The sequence below is a fragment of the Archocentrus centrarchus genome, chromosome 18 (assembly GCF_007364275.1).
Source record: "Archocentrus centrarchus isolate MPI-CPG fArcCen1 chromosome 18, fArcCen1, whole genome shotgun sequence".
Classification (NCBI taxonomy): domain Eukaryota; kingdom Metazoa; phylum Chordata; class Actinopteri; order Cichliformes; family Cichlidae; genus Archocentrus; species Archocentrus centrarchus.
In genome coordinates this window covers 5,687,424-5,709,450 of record NC_044363.1, presented here as the reverse complement: position 1 = coordinate 5,709,450, position 22,027 = coordinate 5,687,424, and the positions used below count along the sequence as shown (strand labels likewise).

The 22,027-nt window shown below is 40.6% G+C and overlaps 1 protein-coding gene across 1 annotated transcript; it reads right to left on the bottom strand.

Moving 5' to 3' along the window:
- Positions 1-9,741: 9,741 nt before the first annotated feature.
- Positions 9,742-21,442, bottom strand: LOC115797228 (zinc finger protein 2-like). The gene is made up of 6 exons (XM_030753751.1): positions 21,124-21,442; positions 18,180-18,270; positions 15,702-15,817; positions 13,407-13,645; positions 13,189-13,280; positions 9,742-12,075 (listed from the first exon to the last, which is right to left on the bottom strand). The coding sequence occupies exons 1-6, from the start codon at positions 21,344-21,346 to the stop codon at positions 10,746-10,748; spliced, it is 2,091 nt and encodes a 696-aa protein (XP_030609611.1). The 5' UTR covers positions 21,347-21,442; the 3' UTR covers positions 9,742-10,745.
- Positions 21,443-22,027: the final 585 nt, after the last annotated feature.

Genomic DNA, 22,027 nt, shown 5'->3' with positions numbered 1-22,027 from the left:
ATGGAAAAATTTATGCTGTCTTTTCTTTGTGTTTTCTACTTCATTTGACAAATTGATAGTAGTGTGAAAAATCACAATTTTAAGATAAAACATGTTTTTGAACTCGCCTTTCTGTAACTGTTGTAGATCATTGCCGCCTGATAGACACATTTTGTTGGATGAGTGTCACTACAATAAAGTTCCAAAACTCAGTTAGTACCAGCTCTACATCTGTGAGGCCAATTCTTTAAAGTACAATAGCGGTCAGAGTTAAATTTGAAAACTTTAGCTTTTTTTTCTACATCCCAATGAGTGAAAATGTAATCTCAGTCCAATCAGGGGTTAAAGTGTGCTGGAACACTACAAAACAGAGTTCTGGTCCCAACAAATGAGGTTTAATAAAGGTGCAGTTGATATACGTATCATCAGCATTGAGCCATTTAGCTAATTACAGAAGGAAAGGCTGATTTGCAACTCAGCCAAATTGTATATGAAAAGAAACAATGCATAACAATGTTACATCAATTCTATTCACATTGCCGGGCACAGCAAACCCGCCTTTGGCAGATGTTTTAGCTGATTCAAGCGCTGTCTTGCAAACAATATCATTGTCCAAATCACGGAGATAACATGTTCTCCCTATTATCCATGCCCATAATTTTCCAAGGTTTAAAAGGTTGAATTGAAGTAACTTCAATTTATGACCCTTTTCATTGTTTGTGAAAGATTGTCACATATTATAATGGGAAAATTATTTGTCAGGTGGGTGATAATAAGGGAACTGAGTGATCAGATTGGTAGAGAGGTGTGTCATATATCTGAGTATGCGGATCACATCCTGATCAAATGTTACACATCCATGGACAACAGTGATTTGCTTACTGCAACAAAGGATGATGATGATGATGTGGTGCATTTTTACACCAATAGGAAAAGAAATGTTTTTTCTTCCTCTTTCTTTTGCCTGCAAGCACTTTCTGATGGTGAAAATTTTTATTTTTTTTTTTACAGTTTCTTCATGCACCAAACTTGCATCACACATAAGGACAATATACAGAAAAAAAACATGGCATGAAATTTTGATCATAACTCTGGTTTTACAATTTAAACAATTACAATTACAGTTTGAAGTCCTAAGATACAATTTAGGGAGTTTGGTTCACAACTCCTCCACCTTGAAAAGAGCCAGTTTAGGTGTTTAAGCATTTATGATGCCTCCTGGGTGCCTCGTAGGAAAGATTATTTCCTGTGTTGGGAAGTATGCAGATTAATGATTGACTAAATGAGCCGTATAGTTGCTACACTGGTTATAATGATGGAAAATGTTAATGACTGGTTATGTAAGACTTCATATTCAGATACTGGAAATTTATTTTAGTGATACGAATACTAATAGCTAAGCCTTATTTATACATTTGTTATATAGAAGAAAAAAAATGTGTAAACCATGACACTATAGATCGCTCCTAAACATTCATTTATCTTATAATTTAAACTGTGTATGTCTACTTAGGACTTTATTGTTTTGTTTTGTTTTTGTACATTCAAAGTAGAGCTGATTAATGTTTTATTCAAATGGTGGTGCATTTGCCTCGGCAATCTGACTCGCTAAGAATGAAAGATGAAATTTGACTGCTACATATAAAAACAAATAACACACACACACACACACACACACACAAAAAAAAAACAAAAAAACAAAAACTCAATACAGTCTAATGTTCTGGACTCTAGATATTCTTGTATAGCAAAATATTTGTCCTTCTGTTAGAAAATCTGTTGGGAAATTTGGTGCAAAACTAGAATCACATGGAAAACATGGTCATATAGAAGGCTGTGTTGGACTGTGTGACTGGATTAACTGGATTCACTTACGCCTCATTTGAATCCTTCAAGTATTCAGATTAATGACTGGCTAAATGAGCCGCATGATTGCTACATTGGTTAAAGTGATGGAAAATGTTAATGACTGGTGACTCTCAAAGAAACTCTGCTGAGGTATTTAAAGATGAATTATTTAGTAATTAATGTGTTTTTTCCTTTGGATAGACTGTTGTTAATTTATGAACTTATAACTCGTGGAAAAATGTATAGACAGTTTTTTCCATGGTTGGCATTTTATTTGATGAATTGATAATAGTGTGGAAATCATAATTTTAAGTTTTTTGGGGTTAATTTTGCTAAATTAGTTCAAAAGTTGGTTCAAAAGTCTGCAGGATGGTTGCATGCTGCACCCGTGGGATCCCTATGAGAGCAGCAGGCATGGATACTTTTTTAGCTATTAATAATACATATGACACATATTACTACATGTCCATGGACCATAACTATATTTTTACTGTTGCAACTGACAAAACATCCACAAATTCATACAGCAACATATCACCAAACAAACACTTCCTGTGCTAGATAAAAGGTACAGTGACTGTATTCTTTTGGAAAAAGGGGGGGGGGGTTATTAAAGGGTGTTAACTTTACTCTCAGCGGTGAAAAAGGATGGAAGAAAGAGAAGACAGGAAAGGGAGTTGACTGATTATTTGTAAAGGTAAGGACTGCCCAGCATGCTATCTGATAAAGATGTAAAAATCTGCTGATGGGAGTAGATTTCTGAAGAGCCGGATGAAGGACAACTCTAATGATCCTGACCAAAACCGTATTAAAGAAGTTACCGTGTCAGGTGCATAAATGAGCACATTACTGTTTGTTTGTTTTGCATGGCATGTGATGCTGCAGGATTTATGAATGTTGACATGATGTATTAATTACTGAGTTGAAATCCTGAAAACCATCAGGTCATTGTAAAAATGTACAATAGATCTCATGTTTCATTTACTTGCTGTATCCCATGTTAACCTGTCTATTTTTAAAGTTTGGTTACTTTTATAATCTTTTATAAAAATGGCTAATGTATCTCCACTGGAGTTTAAGATTTATGCTATACAAAATGCAGTGCTGCATTCATTTCAGTCACAGTAATATTATCTAAATATTAAAACTCAAGTAAAATAAAACACCAAAGAAGAAAATACTGGCTTGGTTCGTGTTGCTTTTTTTAAGAAATTCCTCCTGAAATTTTTATCTACCCCTTTGTTTATTTTTCCACTCTCTCATCTCCCCTTTTAGTTGGCACACCTCCTCTACTTCTTCAGGCCTCCATGGATTTCAATATGTCCATCAACTCCTCGTCCATCGCTGACATCTCCCTTCCTCCAGAGTTCACATCATTTAACTCCTCCAACTCTTTGGACATGAACCCATGTTTCATGTCCAAAGAAGGCCTCTTTGTCTTTGCTGCTGCCTCCATCATCAATCTCCTCATTCTTCTCCTCATCATCCTTGTCCTCTACCTTGGATACCAACAATGGAGGCAACAGCGCCCAATTTCCAAAGCAACAAGTCACTCCGATGCCTTCCTCTATCACTCCCTCGCCATGGACCTGAATTCATTACTGGGGTACACCCTCTTCTTTTTGGGTGGCTATTTCAATCTCCCGGACATGATGCTGGTAGGGAACAGCTTTTGGACAGTTGCCGCTTGCGGGCAGGCTTGGCTTCACCTCCTCACCTGTGCAGAGCGCTACCTTGCTGTTGTTAAACCCATCACCTACCACAGACTGAGACAGACAGGAGGGGACAGGATCAGAAATATCAGCATTGGATGTGTTTGGTTACTGAGCTTTCTTTTTCTGACGCTAGGCCAAATGGGTAGCTTTGAACTCAATGTGATTGTGTACCTGTGTGTTATAATTTTCTTTATAAATGTCATATCTTTTTGTAGCATTTCTATTCTCTGTGCTCTCAAGTGTCCAGGGCCGGGGGAAGCGAGTGTGAACAGGGAGCAGGTTGACCAATCAAAGCAGAGGGCTTTTTACACCATCTTGACAATAATGGGGATGCTGCTGTTCAGGTATGGGGGTCATCTTATAAGCATTATCACACAGATTTCAATAGTGTTAAGACCCAATGAACAGTGTTTGTTATCACTGTTTGACTTCTGGTTTGATCTGCCCAGCACTCTGGTGTTACCGTTATTGTTTTTACTGCGAGTAAGAAAATTACAACACTGTAAACAATCCAGTGAGTCAGGGTGATAGTTTCATTTTCAAATATATGTATTTAACTAGATTTACAGTTAGCAATGCTGATATGAGTACATCTTTTTAAATGCGACAAAGTGGCCCGAGCCAACCCCAAGGGAGCGGGTCAACATCCAAGCCAAAACACCTCTCGGGTGTGCAGCAATGACCAGTGGGGAGCAAACATGTCCCCCAGGGGCCCAGGCACAGCAAGCCTCAGACCCAGGACCAGCCAACCCCCGCCGCGGGTCAGGTGCAAGAAAACAGGAGTGCAGGAAGACCTGCCCGCTCCCCTCCCCACTCATCTGGGAGAAAGGTGAAATGTTGGGTTCACGTTGGTATATGTGAGTGTAAGGGGTTTTAAAAAAGGACAATTTAATGTTTTATGTAGCAGAGTCAGGGACACATAGATGTTGACAGGTAAGATGAAAGCAATGGTGTGGAGTCATCAAGTCGCAGTGAAGACTGGAAACAGGAATGTACAAAACTGTATCATCTGCATAAAAAGAAACATTGCAGAACTGATTTGAAATGTATTCATATTATTTTATATATTAATATTTCTGTAATGTAAATTATAAAAATACAGAGACAATCCTGTGAATTTTAATTATATGAGAATATCAGCTGCTTCTGAGATAACAATAATAAGAGATCAACATAAACCTCATAATGCTGAAAATAAGGGTGTTGATGGTTTGCTAAATAACTCTTATGAGAGTTTCATGTCTATAAGCATGACTAGACATGACAAATTCAAATCAAAAATAATGTTGTGCTTCTCAAAGCACCCAGTTTCTTTGTATTAGCTACTGTCTATTCAAATTAGAGAGTAAAATGCATTTACTGTGCTCTTAATGTAAATGATTGTTCCACTCTTGACTTATCTTCTCACACTCTTGAGGTGATAGAGGAAGAGCAAAAAGAGTGCTGCCTCCCAACTTTACCACTGCCTTTTATTCCCCAAACTCACACCTCCCCCTGCTGTTATCAGGGCCAGTGGGCATAGACGGGTGCTTCCAATCCACTCTGAACCGTACTAGTTTGATCCCTTTGCAGAGGCTTCATGACACAGTTCTCTGGGGGCTGTCAAAACAAACAACTTTCCCACGTGAAAATAACTCCCACAGGAGCACTCCCCCACCCATCCATCCATAATTTCTCATTACTAGAAACACTTTTAGGGCGGTCTTATCTTAGTACAAAAATTTACTCCCTTGCATTATTACAGTAGGTCAGGTGGGACTTCAACCCCCACTTCGGGACACACAGCTCCCAGCAACTTGACCTTGAGTTGGTAATATAGTGTCAAAAGTGCACAGTGTATAAAGGTGAGACTCTAGATATGAATGAGTGCAGTTCTACTAGTGGAAAAAACCAGAGGCCCTGAACCGAGCAGGCCTCAGTCCTTTCCACTCACCTAAAGCTTGCAGTGTTCCAGTGTGTGAGTGTCAATATAGGTAACAAACAATATAAAATGTGACCACTAATCCTGTGTGTGTGTGAGATTAATATAGGTAACAATACATGATATAGAATATTGACAGTAAACACTGATGTCAACGTGATAAAAATATACCACACAAGCACCTAAGTATGACATTTTTGCCCCATTCACTCTTTGGTTCAGCTAAAAGGTTCAAGCTAGTTCTGGCTCATAGCAGCCTGTATATCAAGAAGAGTCAAAATAAAAAAAGTATTTCTAAGCAGCCAGGTGTGTCGTAAGTGTTAATTGTAGTGTTTTACACTGACTTCTAGGGGAAGCAAAAAAGACCTCTCACTGGATAGATGTAAATATTCTTTTAAAAAATATTTAATTTATTCATTCATTTTATTTTGCTCTTATCCGTATCCCAAACACTCCAAAATTCACTCTGTGATTAGCAAAGTAATTTTTTTTTTCCTAGTTTGGCTCCATGAATACGAATGTGTGCATGTAGGAGCTTTCTCTGTACAGTAGCTGGTTTCTCCCTTAAAGATAAGGTGAGGAGTTCGGTCATTCAAGAGGGACTCAGATTAGGGCCCCTACTCCTCCACACTGAAAGACCCAGCTGAGGTGGTTCAGGCATCTGACTAAAATGCCTCCTGGATGAGGTATGCTGGTCATGTCTTACCAGGAGGAGGCTCCTTATTACCGGGCATAAGTTAGACTGGAAATCAACTGAGCAAAAAATTCCACACTTGATAATGGTTGGATCATAATCTCTGTCTTTGCTAATACTGTCATGGTTCAGTTGTGTGGAGCACAAAACAAGACCCAAATGCAGGACTTGGAGGACAGGGAATTAACTCAAAACTCAGCTTTATTTGCTAGAATACACCAAGAAAAAAAAAACTAATTCATACTGAGCAAGACTGGAGCCAGACATACCGAGAATAAACAGAGCAACCAACAGGAGAGGAGGCATTGACAAGGAGGTGACCAAGAAACAGAGGAGGACTCAGACAATATATACATACATGAGGTAATCAAGGAGATAAGACACCTCTGTTACCTCTGTTGTTTCTACAGCAAGCAGGGAAAATCACAGTGCTGAAAACAAACCACTGAATTAGTGTGAAATAATGATAGGATCTATGGTTAAATGTTAAAAATTAATCTAGAAATTAATCTTAAGGATTAGAAGGGCTGATATAGGTATAATTTAAAGTTTAAAATCAGAGACAAGCAGATGTTAACAGGTAGATGAAGACAATTTAAAATAGGTGTGTCTAAGAAAGAATATGTTGACACAAAGTCATAGTGGAGATAGCAAACTGCGGCTAACAGCAGCCAACTGCACAAAAACAGAAGCAACTACTGACAGAGAAACTCCAGAAATCCTCAACAGCTCATCTCAGTATCGCTGTCATTGGACAGAAGTGAGCTTCTCAGACTTATCAACTTGTATCAGACTTCTTTTGGAAATTTTTTCAGCCTCCTCCAGAGTAAATAGATGTGGATGCTCCACAGCTGGGATTATGGGATTATGATCTGACAGGCTGCACATTACACCGGCCAGAGAGTTTGAGAGGACTAAAGGGTAAAAATGTAAAATATCACAAAATATTTAATTTTCAGATATTCCCTTTTTATTCCTGATTTATTTATAAGTGTTGATATTATTAAAATGTTAAAATAAAGTGTTTACAGAAATGTTTTTATAAACAGTAGCAGAAACACATTGAGTGGACTCTGTAACTCTTATTGCTACGCTTTGATTTAACTTATTGGTCCTTGACTTTTGCCACTCCTATTTTATCTTATTTCATCCAAATTGATATTACATGTGTTTCATTGATATTAAATGACTATTTCTTTTTGATATTCCATTTGCATGACTGTTTTTGATGCATTGTTTTTATATTTAGTATGATATCTCTGCCTATACAAATGCCTTTTTCACTTAGAGTTCACTCGTTAGGATACAGTACATTGGTAGTCTGCTTCATCTATGGTATTATTCCCTGTATATTGTACATTTTATATTTCCATTCTATGTATTTATAATACCACTGCTTTGACTACTTACCTGATTATTTCCATATTCATGTACTTGATTGGATACCGATGTGTTTCCTTTTTCTGTTTTTCCTTATTTGGACATTAGGTATCTTCAACCACATGACCACTCAATGAGTGGGTGGGTATAAATAATGTGTTTCTAAGGGCAGCTGTGCTCGAAACGTTACTTTTTCTAGGCTTTTTGTATTAAAATTTCATCCTGGAGCTCATCTGGTGTGCAGACTTTCTTTTTGCCTAATCTCAAAGTGAGCATGAATATGAACTACTGAACCTGGAGCACGGTGGTTTACAGACAGGGACTATTGAACCGTAAACAACCTTTAAGTTGTTCCTGTCTTCATGGTCATTCCAGAGATTGGAATGTCAGGGATATAAGCATCCCATTCCAGTGCTGTGAGACGTGACAGAGTCTGTTTTCTGTCTTCACCTTATTCTTGTTTGTCAGTTTCATGGTATGCATAAGAGCAGCTTGCAGGGACTTCCCAGTGAGCATTTGCTGATGCCTGAGCTGAATGTGACTGCACCTTCTCTCAAGAATTAAACTCTTACTACGAGAGCTGCTGGAGTGTGCCTGATTTTTTGATAACTGAAGAATAATTCCGACATTTATGTTGTTGAGAGTATGGTCTCTCCTGTGTGTAGGCTTGTGCTAATTATAACCAATGGCATTTGACAGCTTTCAGCAGACAAACAAATATGGCGGACACTGGTTTCAGTTGGGCACGCTTTTGATGACATCACAGGCCTAGTTGCTCAATCTCCTTTAATCTCTTGTCTCTGGGTGTTTGCCCATCACCTGGATCCTGGATCCTTCACTCACAGTGCCAGGCCTGGAAACTGACCAATCCCAACCTAGCTGTTTAACCCCTGGAGCATCCACTGCTTCTGTTGTGGATCGGGAGGGAATGATGGAGCGCTTGCCCAACAACGATTATCTTAACAAGAATAACACTCGAGGAATTTCAGAGGACCAAAAGGAGGCCAAATTGACTTCTTAGTTTTATGACAATGAGAACTGTTTATATAGCCTGAGTTAAAGTCAGACATTTGACTCTGGGAAATTTTGTGAAGAGGGGCACTGATTATTTATATTTTGCACTGTTTTAAATACACAGAGTACCTTACTGAATTGCATTGTGTTGTGTATTTTAAGATTAAGATTAAGATTAAGATAGTGTTTATTTGTCACATGCACAGTTATACACAGTACAATGCACAGTGAAATGTATTTTGTACCTGCAACCATATATACACACATATAAATAAGAAGAATAAAAATAAGAAAAAAGTAATTCACCCTATACACTATACTCTATATACTATACACTATACACACTTTTATAAATTATAATATTTACATTGTGCAATAATGGTACAGTTAGGGCTCAGAGTTGAGCAGACGGATGGCTTGTGGGTAAAAACTCTGGGGTGGCTGGGCTGTTTTAGGATCTTCATGGCCCTCAGCCTGCACTGCTTGGTGTAAATGTCCTGCAGGTTGGGGAGGGTGGTTCTGATGGTCCGTTCAGCTGAACGAACCACCCTTTTTAGGGCCATGAAGTCCTGCTTGGTGCAGTTTCCCATCCAGGTGGTGATGCTCCCACGCATGATGCTCTCGATGGTGCAGGTGTAAAAGTTCCTGAGCACCTTGAGTGGGAGCTTGAAGTCTCTCAGCCGCCTGAGGAGGTAGAGACGCTGTCTGGCCTTCTTCACAGTGATGTTTATGTGATGAGTCCAGGACAGGTCCTGTGAGATTTATATTACTAGTATTACTAGTATGTATTACTAGCTGTTCTTTTGTACATTTTGAAGACAGACACCCACTCTATTTTTAAGAGGGCTGCATCAGGTGACCCTGAACCACCCCTTAGTTACGCTGCTATACACCTAGGCTGCTGTGGGGGTTCCCATAATGCACTGTTTCTTTTTATTCACCTCTTTTTACTCTGTTTATACTCCACTCTGCATTTAATCCTTAAGTGTTATTAATCTCTGGCTCACTTCCACAGCATGTCTTTTGTCCTGTCTCTCTCCCCTTAGCCCAACCGGTCCCGGCAGATGGCTGCCCCTCCCTGAGCCTGGTTGTGCTGGAGGTTTCTTCCTGTTACAAGGGAGTTTTTCCTTCCCACTGTCACCAAGTGCTTGCTCATCGGGGGTCATTTTGACTGTTGGGTTTTCGATGCATTATTGTAGGGTCTTAACCTACAATACAAAGCACGTTGAGGCGACTGTTGTGATGTGGCGCTATATAAATAAAATCGAATTGAATACTTTATTGAAATTAGGGCATCCAGCAGCTTAATACACACAATAAATAGAGAAAAAATAATGGAGGTTTAAATTATACAGACTATACTAACAAACTATACTAAGCTGTACAGGGCCTTAGTGCTCTGAAAACAAAACAAAAACAAAGAATACAGGGGTATGAATGAGTGCACTCTTTGCAGGGATTTGTTTAAGGCCCAGTCCAGGGATCTGTATGCCAGTAGGGTATTTTTCCATTATGAAAGTAGAATTTCCATAGTGTGACAGTTTGGTATCTGTATATAAAATAAGCATAAGAAATATCTGGACATCAAGGCTTACTGGAAACAGTGATCTACAAAACATTTGTAATCCACATTTTGAACATGATAGTTTTGAGTTTGATCTCTATGAACAGAGAAGATAAATACAAAACAGAATATTGTGTTAGCAGTACTATAAAATTTTACTATTACTTATTTTTATGTCACAATGTGACAGCCTTAAAAGTTGGACTGTACCACTACTGTGTTTCTGCAGGTATTGTAAATGCAGCAACCCACTGAAAGATACACAATACAAAACAGGTTGCAGCAAAGATTTTATTAGAGATGCTCATAAAGGTTGTATATGTACACATCTAAAGTGTAATTGTACAATTTAACCCTTTAACTCCGAATGCATCGGCCGTGGCACAACGTACTTCAAAAGTGCCGCCATGTGCGGACTTCCGGCAACAAATATCACCTATATGGCTGTGAAGTGCAATTTCTGGGCTTTCAGGAACCGTTTGAATTTTTCCAATAGGATCGGCGCTTCAGCAGCAATTGCCCAAAGTAAAAGGGTTAAATGAACAAATAAAGCTAAAGGCAATAATTTGACTATCACTGTTCTGTTCAAAAATTAAACAGTCAAACCAGAATTTTGTCAGGTTTTACATGTTATGTTTCAGATCCTGCTGTCTGGTGGCTCTTCATGTGTGTTTTTAGACAGTGGCTCTGAGTAAAGGCTTTGTCACAGAGGGAACACTTGTATGGTCTCTCTCCATTGTGGGTCCTCATGTGAACAGTCAAGTACTCTTTACGGGCACAGGCTTTCCCACAAATCCCGCAGACAAAGGGCTTGACGCCTGAGTGAAGCACTAAGTGGTTGTCAAGGTTAGTCTTGCGTTTGAAGGACCAGCCACAGTCCGGGCAGTGGTAGGGCGTCTCACCACTGTGGACCCGCTTGTGAATCGTCAACGGGCCCTTGGTGCTGAATCCCTTGCCGCATTCACTGCAGTGATACGGTTTTTCATTGGTGTGAGTCCTCATGTGAATCTCCAACTGCGCACTAGTCAGGAACATTTTGCAGCAAATGTCACAGAGGTACGATCTCTCTCTGTTTGTGTGAATCTTCTCGTGTTGTCTCAGAGTCCCAGGAAGTTTGAAACGCCTACCGCAAATCTTACAGCTGTGTGGTCTTTCCCCAGAATGGGTCATTTTGTGGCGGGATAACGATCTGTAGTCGCAGAGAGATTTACCGCACACACCGCAGAGGTGTGTTTTCCCGTTGGTGTGAGTCCTGCGGTGAGCTTTTAATTGCTCTTTGAGTTCAAACACTTTATGACAGGTGTAACATTTGTTTCGCTTGCCCTCCTCGTGGAGTTTCCGATGATCCTCAAGGGAAACCTTCAGTGCAAATACGTTATGGCAAACATCACATTCGTATGGTCTCTCCCCTGAGTGGGAGGCTACATGTTCATTGAGGCTAAGATTACTAAGGAAAGACTCTCCACAAATGTGGCAGTCATCAGTTTTGTGTCGACTTTGCAGATGATCCTTTAAGACCTCCACAGACTCTGAGTGCTCTCCGCACACTCCACACACACTTCCTGGGTCATCTCTGTGACTCCAGGCATGTTTTACAAGCATAACTTCTGATATGTGCAGAGCACCACAAACCATGCAAGAAAGATTTGCAACACTTTTCTCAGTCTTAGTCCGACTGGTGCCGGGATGTCTGACTTTTTGCTTTTTTGCCATCCTGGATTGCATTTTAGAAGCCCATTTCTTCCGGTCATTTTTGGATTTGTCATTCCCTTCTTCTCTTTCTTCTTTCCTTTTGACACAGTTGCTGAAGACTTCTTTACCTTCAGCTGCAGAGCACGCTATAAAGTCTGGAGCTGGTTCTTCATTATTAGCTTCTCTCATTTCCACGTCGTTTTCTTGTGAAGTTAAGCTGCTGGACAAAATTTCTACTTTGCTGCCTTCAACCTCTTGGGCAGGATTGCTATAGAAACCAGGAGAAAAAAGGTAATGGAGTAATGTGTTTAAAGTGTACACTATAATACAGACAAGTAAAACATGGTAATACATTGCCAAAAGTATCTGAAGTTGTTTCATAATTTGTAAGTATAAAATATATCTGTCTTTTCTACTCAGAAGTTCAAACTGTTAACCAGTTAGTCCTCATCTGTAAGGCTTCCTCCCTTCTAAAACTGTAAATTCCAGGCTTCCCATCCTCATTATTAAGTACATTTCATGACAAAGACACAAACATTCACACTCTCTCTCTCACACACACAGCACAACAAGATTGCTGGTTTGTGTCGCCATGTTTTTTCATATATATAAAACCTACTCCCACTAACTGCATGTCTTTGCACTGTGAGAGGAAACCAGAGTATGTGGAGAAAACCCACACAAACATGGGGAGAACATGCAAACTCCACACAGAAAGGCCCAGGCCAAGATGGATTCAAACCCAGGAGCAGCTCACTGTGAGGCAACAGTGTTATTAACACCTATATTAATTGGATGATGGATCCAAGATGGCGGTGCGCACAGACGCAGCGGCTCGCAGCTCTTCCTTTCTGTGCTCTTTTTTTGTACTTTTTGTATTTCTTCTCCAATCTCATTGTACATCCTGTATAATGACAATAGAGGCATTCTATTCTATTAACCACCACCACACCACTGTGCTGCTGTGGGGTTAGGTATGAATGTGAGTGTGAATGGTTGTCTGTCTCTCTGTGTTAGCCCTGTGACAGGCTGGTGACCTGTACAGGGTGTACCCTGCCTCTCGCCCTATGTCAGCTGGAATGGGCTCCAGCCCCCCCGCAACCCTGGAAAGGATAAGCAGAAGAGAATGGATGGATGTGTTTGTGTATATATTATACCCCCCCCCCCCCCCCCCCCCCCCCCCCCCAAAAAAAAAAAAAAATCTGTCAGCTCTTGCATTACACACATCTATTTATGTGAATAATAACATAAACAAATAAATAAATAAAAGAAAAATTAATTATTCCTTCCCATCCATTACTCCAGTCAATATACGACTGTGTGTACTTTTAGCTGTGTATCCAATATTTTACAGCACCAGGTAATGGTTCTTATGAATCACCTTGTCTCATCTGCAGTCAAGACAACAGAGCACATGTTTTTAGTCTGGAGATGATGAATGTCTTCTTCTCTGGCCAGATGTACCTCTTGAGTCTGAAGAAAACAAACAACAAAAACAAACCTTGCACTAAGAACCTGAAAAAATATCACTTAAAACAAACAAACAAGCAAACAAAAATAACAGCTGTGTCATCCAAAAGATTAGATGATCCAAACTACCTTCAGTCGAATGTAGACTGTGGACCTTCCCCATCCTGTGATGTTTCTCTGGATCTCCTCTGGCGTCAGCATCTCCAGTTTCAGAGGTTGTAATCTACGCTTCTTATCTAACGTTAAGACGTCAAAGGGTTTGTTGTCTCCAGCCAGCTGAGGGCAGGCAGATCTCAGCAGGTCTAGGAAGTCTGCTTCTTGTTGTCCACGAGGACATTTCAGCTTCAGGACCGGACATTTCTTCAGAACTAACAGAGAGAGGAGGATAGAAACAGCTGATCAGTTTTTTTTGTTTTGTTTTTATCCAAGACTTTCTTGTTAAAAATTCAGCCATGAGTGTGGAAGATAAATAACACAGTGAGATAGCCTATACTAACCCAGGTTCTGAATTTCAAATTCATTCACAGCTATAGGCTCCAGCCCCCCATGACCCTGAACAGGATAGGCGGAAGACAATGGATAGATGGTGTGTCAGATTTAAATGATTAAGTTTCAATAGTTTACTTTATGACAGAGATCAACTTTACTCTTCGGTATTATCCTCACCCTCAGTCACAAACTATGGGTAGTGACAACAAGAATATGATCAAGACACAAACAATGGAAAGGGTTTCTTCAGAAGGACCTTTGGCCTCAGCATTAATGAATGAGAAGCTCTCAGAGAAAGATCCAATCTGTAGCAGAGTTTCTGTCTTCCAAAGTAAATGGTAATGGTAAATGGACTAGTTCTTATATAGCGCTTTTCTACTCAGTCTGAGCACTCAAAGCGCTTATACAACAAGTGAACCAGACTTTGTCTTAAACATCCCTGATTATATTACAGGTACCAAGCATGTAAGTGCCTCAGACTGAAGAATTAACCTGTGGGTTGATGCAGTTGGGAGTCTACAGAAAGCTGATAACCTGATTCATGGTTGTTTCTCCACTATACCACAGAATTAACAGCTTTATATGGCTAACTAGCTAATAAGCAATTAGCATATCACCACATAATGCAGGTTACCAGGCTAGATCTCAAATGCTGTTATTTACATTTATACATATATATATTGAAATGGCTAAAAACACACAGTTAACCCTCTGAGGTCTAATTCATCCTCAGTGACAGTCCCAGCCCTAACTCTGAACCCTAACTCTATATTTTGGAAAAAAGCAAAAACACAATTTTCTGAAGAAAATTTTAATAGTTTTTGATCTGTATCAAATAATTCCTTTCTTTGTCACCTGACTGCAAAGACTTTGGAAAACAGAAGAAAAAACACATATTCTGAAAGTGCCAGAGCTAGGGACATCACCAATGATGACTTGGTGACTTCATAAGGTTAAACTGTATATTTCATCATAAGGCTTGGCTGCCCAACAATGTCAGAGCATGCTCCTAATGAGACGACTGATGGTGTCCTGGAGGACCCCCTCCCAGAACAGGGAATCACAAAGCTCCTGGACAGTCTGACGTGCAACCTGACTGTGTCGGATAGACCAAAACTTAATGTCCCTGAGGTGTTCTATAGGATCAGGTCAGTGTGGGATCAGTTCATTCATCCTCCAGGAACTGCCTGCATACTCCAGGCATTGTCGTGCACCAGGAAGAACCCAGGACCCACTGCAGCAGTGTAGAGTCTGACAGTGGGTCAGAGGACTTCATCCTGATACCTAATGGCAGTCAGGGTGCCTTTGCTTAGCCTGTAGAGGTCTGTGCATCCCTCTATGAATATGTCTCCCCAGACCATCACTGACCCACCACCAAACCCCTCATGTTGAACAATGTTACAGGCAGCATAACGTTCTCCATGGCTTCTTCAGACTGTTTTAGGTCAAAATTTGCTGTGACACAAATATAATGAGCATTTCTCCGACCTGTGCTTACAGCATCACATTTATTTGGTTGAAGTTACACTTTCAAATGTCACTTTTGACTGGAAAGAAATAAGAAACAAAGACGAAAAGAAAAAACAAACACAATTCTCACTGGCAGTGAGGATTCCAGGACTTTTGAAAGGGGGAGTGTTTGTGAGAGGAGCTTTTCAAATATGGCTGCTGTAAAACTAAAAGCAGAGGGAGACTGAGAGCGTTTGATGAAGAGCTTTGAGTGCGCCTTTGTGTTCATATAAACAGGCCCAGGTGAGTGAGTATAATTTTAATCTTTAAAAAAAAAAAAAATGCCAGGGTTCAATTTTAGTGTTCATGAAGAAAAATTCAGCCATCTCCATCTCAAGATCCAAAACAAATGCGTGTTCATTTTCTGGAATCATGGTAAACTGACTCTTTGAAATGAGGTTTATGGGACAGACTTGTTAAAATTACCATTTTTTGGGAGCAGGTTGGTCTGAGAGTCCTCCACGATGCTGATCCTGAGGTCTATGTGGTTCTGAGGTCTGGGCGGGTTTCTTCTTTCAGTCTGACGCTGGCGTACTAAAGACCTAAAAGACACAGAGGTCATTCGCAGGTTAATTGTTGTCTGAAATGACCAACAGTGGTGGGCGGATCTATCCAAACATCGATAATATTGATACCAATGTTGGTACTGATATTGATCAATACCAGTGTAATGAGGTCAATACTTTAGCTTCAGTTTCTCTCCTGTATGCAGTGCTGCGGTTTCTTCAAAGATGCGAGCTGACTGTTGCATCTTTGAAGTGCCGCTCCTGTCACAGCACAGAGCAGGCACACTTTGCTCCTCCCCTCCCCACAGTGTGTTGACATTATACTGTCACATGACACTTAACATATTTTATTGGGTGAAAAAAGGAATTTGCTTTAAATGTTTTATAATTTTGTACAACTTGTTTATTTAAGAAAAAATCCAGAAAATGAGTGAATGAAGTGATATTTTTAATACATTTTTCTATTATAGTATTAAAAAAATTTTGTTTTTGAGTGATCATTTTTTACACTTTATTTAAGAAAAAAAAATCCATACATCACAATATATGGGGAAAAGTTTATTTTGATAAAGTATTTTCTATTTACCTATAAACTCTGCCCACTTCTAACCTGGGTTTTAACTAATGAATGATCCTAAGGGGAAAAAAATAAATAAATCACAAAACACTTAAACTTCATGAAAATACTTCATAAATATTAAAACGTATCGTATCTGTATTAGTATTGGCGATGATGGCTCTGTATTTACTTGGTATTGGATCGATACCAAATCTTGCAGTATCAGACACCATTAATGACATCTAATATACAGTGGGTACGGAAAGTATTCAGACCCCTTTAAATTTTTCACTCTTTGTTTCATTGCAGCCATTTGCTAAAATCAAAAAAGTTCATTTTATTTCTCATTAATGTACACTCAGCTCCCCATCTTGACAGAAAAAACTGAAATATCACATGGTCACAAGTATTCAGACCCTTTGCTCAGTATTGAGTAGAAGCACCCTTTGAGCTAGTACAGCCATGAGTCCTCTTGGGAATGATGCAACAAGTTTTCCACACCTGGATTTGGGGATCCTCTGCCATTCTTCCTTGCAGATCCTCTCCAGTTCCGTCAGGTTGGATGGTGAACGTTGGTGGACGGCCATTTTCAGGTCTCTCCAGAGATGCTCAGTTGGGTTTAGGTCAGGGCTCTGGCTGAGCCAGTCAAGAATGGTCACAGAGTTGTTCTGAAGCCACTCCTTTGTTTTTTTAGCTGTGTGCTTAGGGTCATTGTCTTGTTGGAAGGTGAACCTTCGGCCCAGTCTGAGGTCCTGAGCACTCTGGAAGAGGTTTTCTTCCAGGATATCTCTGTACTTGCCTGCATTCATCTTTCCTTCAATTGTAACCAGTCGTCCTGTCCCTGCAGTTGAAAAACACCCCCATAGCATGATGCTGCCACCACCATGTTTCACTGTTGGGATTGTATTGGGCAGGTGATGAGCAGTGCCTGCTGTTCTCCACACATAGCGCTTAGAATTAATGCCAGAAAGTTCAATCTTCATCTCATCAGACCAGAGAATCTTATTTCTCATAGTCTGGGAGTCCTTCATGTGTTTTTTCATATGTCTTGCACTGAGGAGAGGCTTCCGTCAGGCCACTCTGACATAAAGCCCCGACTGGTGGAGGGCTGCAGTGACAGCTGACTTTGTGGAACTTTCTCCCATCTCCATACAGCATCTCTGGAGCTCAGCCAGTGATCTTTGGGTTCTTCTTTACCTCTCTCACCAAGGCTCTTCTCCCACGATTGCTCAGTTTGGCTGGACGGCCAGGTCTAGGAAGAGTTCTGGTCATCCCAAACTTCTTCCATTTAAGGATTATGGAGGCCACTGTGCTCTCAGGAACCTTGAGTGCTGCAGAAATTCTTTTGTAACCTTGGTCAGATCTGCGCCTCGCCACAATTCTGTCTCTGAGCTCCTTCCTTCAACCTCATGATTCTCATTTGCTCTGACTGCACTGTGAGCTGTGAGGTCTTATATATATACAGGTGTGTGCCTTTCCTAATCAAGTCCAATCAGTTTAATTAAACACAGCTGGACTCCAATGAAGGAGTAGAACCATCTCAAGGAGGATCAGAAGAAATGGACAGCATGTGAGTTAAATATGAGTGTCACAGAAAAGGGTCTGAATACTTATGACCATGTCATATTTCAATTTTTCTTTTTTAATAAATTAGCAAAAATTTCTACATTTCAGTTTTTTTTTTCTGTCAAGATGTGGAGCTGAGTGTACATTAATGAGAAATAAAATGAACTTTTTTGATTTTAGCAAATGGCTGCAATGAAACACAGAGTGAAAATTTTAAAGGGGTCTGAATACTTTCCGTACCCACTGTATCAATAAGAACTGTTCATTTACAACCTTAATGAACCAGTTATGTCCGGGCTCCCCAGATGCTCTTTTTCACCCTCCTCTTCCTCAACAGGGGTGAAGCTCCTGCTGCGCTTTGAACCTGGAGAAATCAAGAATAAAGAAACAGAGTCTGTGTAATTACAAAAGCAGAATTCTTTTATTTCTTTAATTATTATTTTTGTCTATGACGTTCTGCTTTTAATGCTATAGACTCCACTTACAAAATCTGCTATTCAAAATAAATCTCACGAGCAAACCTGCCTAGCTACAAGTACGGCATACATAACGACTATAACTTTGAGGTTTGCAACAACAATAATAATAATAATAATAATTAAAGCCGCAAGCGGCGTTTTACGGCCCTCGCTGCCTGCGCGACCGCCAAACCCAGCGCGAGCCGCAAGTGAGCCCCCGCGAACCCCCAGTGAGCCACCTACGAGCTCCGCAAATCTCCAGCCAGCCACCTGCGAGCCCCGCAAACCCCACTGCATGCCGCCTGAGAGCCGCTGCTCCTGCAACCTGCGACCTGCCTTCCCTGCGAACAACCTGCCCTGCAAACAGCCTGCAACCCACCTGCGAGCCACCTGAGATCCCCCTTCAAGCTGTCAGAGAGCCACCTGTTCTGCCAAATGGAATCCCCACTGGCAAAAGATGAAAATCTTGGCAAGGATGGACATGATAACACTGTTGAATCTATCTATTTGACTGTTGCGAAGTTTTCTACCTTTTTTCATGCATTTCAGAAAACCTAAATGTGATTCCCACCATGTAATGCTTTTGTTCCATCTGTAGGGGGCACTAGTGCACTTGTTGCTCTGAATACACAAATCTAAATTAAGTCTTGTCCAGTACATAAGGGAAAGGAAATTGCAAGCAAAGTGCAGAAAGAGTGCGTGAGTGATTGCGCAATATGTGTGACAAGGTAGTGGTTTCTCCATAGTGACGTCATCTTGCCATTGGGGTGGTGGTCACGGCTGCAGCATGCAAAATTGGGCATAGGTCTGATTGCCTTTTCTGACCAGGAGGATCTGAAGATTGTGTAAAAAAATTTTCATGCATACCAGAGAAACTAATTTTGTGGACCCCCATACAAATTTTCATTTTGTTCTGTAGGGGGCACTATGGCATCAATCGACGTGCTTTCTGCACTTATGGATTCAGTGTAGGTGTGTTCATAAATGATTCCATTTTGGGGCAGATCGGGCAAAGCATGTGCGATTGATGGCAGGAAAGAGGACGGGAATGTTTGGTCAAACGAACGCCAAATTCAGGGGCCTCATGTGACAAGCCCGTTGAATTGAATACGAAGCCTTCGATAACTTTGGATGCCCTATGTCTCTAGATGATGCAGAGGCATTTTGGTGTTAGCGCGTCAAATGCCCTAGGAGAAGTTCGCGCAAATACGAGGTGTCCAACAGTGCAAAATTGGCAAAAACAGAATTTCAAGCCAAGCTAGCGGATTTCCTGTGGGAATGTGGGCATGGGTCTCATTGACTTTTTTGATCGTGCTGAGGTACAGAATGTTTGTCTCGAATTGCATGCATGTCTGAGAAAGTAAATTGTTGGCTCCCCATATAAACGCAACGCACATTTGCGGTGTGGTGGCGCGTGTGGCGTGCAAAATTGGGCATAGGTCTGATTGCCTTTTCTGACCAGGAGGATCTGAGGATTGTGTACAAAAAGTTTCATGCATACCAGAGAAACTAATTTTGTGGACCCCCATACAAATTTTCATTTTATTCTGTAGGGGGCGCTATGGCATCAATCGACGTGGTTTCTGCACTTATGGATTCAGTGTAGGTGTGTTCATAAATGATTCCATTTTGGGGCAGATCGGGCAAAGCATGTGCGATTGATGGCAGGAAAGAGGACCGGAATTATTGGTCAAACGAAGGCCAACTTCAGGGGCCTAGTGTGACAAGACAATTGAAATGAATACGAAGCCTTCGATAACTTTAGATGCCCTATGTCTCTAAATGATGCTGAGCCATTTTGGTGTTTGTGGGTCAAATGCTGTAGGAGAAGTTCGCGCAAATACAAGGTGAGCGAAATTGCTGACTCGGCAAAAGCCAAATTTCAAGTGAACCTGGTGGATTTCCTGTGGGTCATGCAGGGGTGCCTCAAGAGGATTTTTTGTTTGTGCTGACATGATCTATGTGTGACAAGAATTTCATGAATCTAGGGCAAACTTGAATTTGGCCTCTCCCATAGGGGCCCGAAAAATGAAATTTCCAGGGGGCGCAGTGTAGCCGTGTTTTTGAGTTAGTTTGTGGCGACATTAAAATACGTAATTTTTCGCCAGACCTGACCACCATGCAAAAAATGGTGACTTTTCGCGCATGTTCAGGGGGTCAAAATTGGGTTCAAAGAGAGAGAAAGTATAATAATAATAATAAAGAAAAATAATAATAATAAAGAATAATGGAGAATTCGAGCAAAAACAATTAGGCGTTTTCCCAGTCACCCCGACGCATACCTTTTCGGAAACGTCTCGACCTGACCCACGTCCCTATGAGGTCGGGGGTCACTGGCGACCGCGTCCCATGCGACCGTGGGGATTTTAACGCATTTTGGGGTATGTGGCATAGTGAATCCAATAGGCTCCTCGCCGAGACTTCGTCGGCTCGGGCCTAATAAAAACGAACTAACTAATACAAAACAAATCGATTCTGTGTGAGTCTGGTGAACCGGTGGTGCAAAAACATAAAGAAAAAAATGAATGAAAAAGTAAAACAGGGACTCGATGGTCACTTAGAATGAAGCCGAATTAAAGAGTCGTTATGCTGATTGATAAACGTCTTGGTTTCCTAAACAGATGCGTGGGGATTTGAAGCTGACAAACTAAATATAAACTCTTAAGATATTTCAAAGGAGTGTGGTGTGGACGAAGACACCGCTTCTTCTACATGACTCGCTGGACTGTCGTTTATAAGCTATGAAGTAAATGGCCCACCGGCTGTACTTAGCGTGGGTTCAGGAGGCAGGAGCTCCAGCTGTCTCCTCTGTCGGTCGATCTCCTGTCTGAAGCCCAAAGCCTCCTCCTCGTACCCAGCTACCAGTCTGTCCAAAGCCGCTAAGATCTCCCGGGAGGCGGCTTCGAGTCTCTCGGTAACAAACCCCCGCAGTGCCTCGGCTTTAGACATTTCAGCCAAACTCTCCGCCGCGATTTCATTCATCACCGCAACCACTGCATTAATGTGTACAGTAAACACCTCTACACTCACAGCATTGTTTACAACGGGCGACTGTTTCCGGTTTTGGTGCGTGCATAATTTTTGTCTTCCAGTAGAAACAGAAACCCGCACGAACGTTCCTTGACCTCCTCAACCTTTCCTTTGCCTTCCCTTCTTGATCCAAAAGAAAAAAAATGTTTAATCAAAGAAAATTTTAAAGTTTAATTTTAAATTTGATTTTTATTTAAAATACCGATTATTTAAATTACATTTAAATAATCGGTTCAACGCTTACATCCCTCAGAGGTCCCAGCTGTGGAGGGCTGAAACTGCCAACAATAATAGATGGATTCATTTACCTTTGTTTTTAAATTTATTTAAATAATTTAAATACGAATTTATTTTTTATTTATTGAGCATATTTAATTTCAGATGCATAAAAAGTGTAAAAAAAATTTAAAAATGTAAGAAGTTTTGGGAAAACAGCAATTTTCTACTCTATGTTGAGCACTCAGATTGCTTTACACACACAGGCACTTCTTTCTAAGCTTAAGTGCTTTCTATCTAACATACACACACTCATATTCAAATTTTTGGATATGAAATAAATTTGGGGTTAGATATCTTGCCCAAGGATACTTTGGCATGCAGACTAGAGGAGTCAGGGATCAAACTGGAAACCTT

Coding starts and splice junctions, on each gene's coding strand:
- LOC115797228 (XM_030753751.1), bottom strand. CDS start 21,346: ATGAATGAAATCGCGGCGGAGAGTTTGGCTGAAATGTCTAAAGCCGAG. Junction 15,818..18,179: donor GACATAACTGGTTCATTAAG/GTTGTAAATGAA, acceptor TGTGTCTTTTAG/GTCTTTAGTACGCCAGCGTC. Junction 13,281..13,406: donor CAGTCTACATTCGACTGAAG/GTAGTTTGGATC, acceptor TGTTTTCTTCAG/ACTCAAGAGGTACATCTGGC.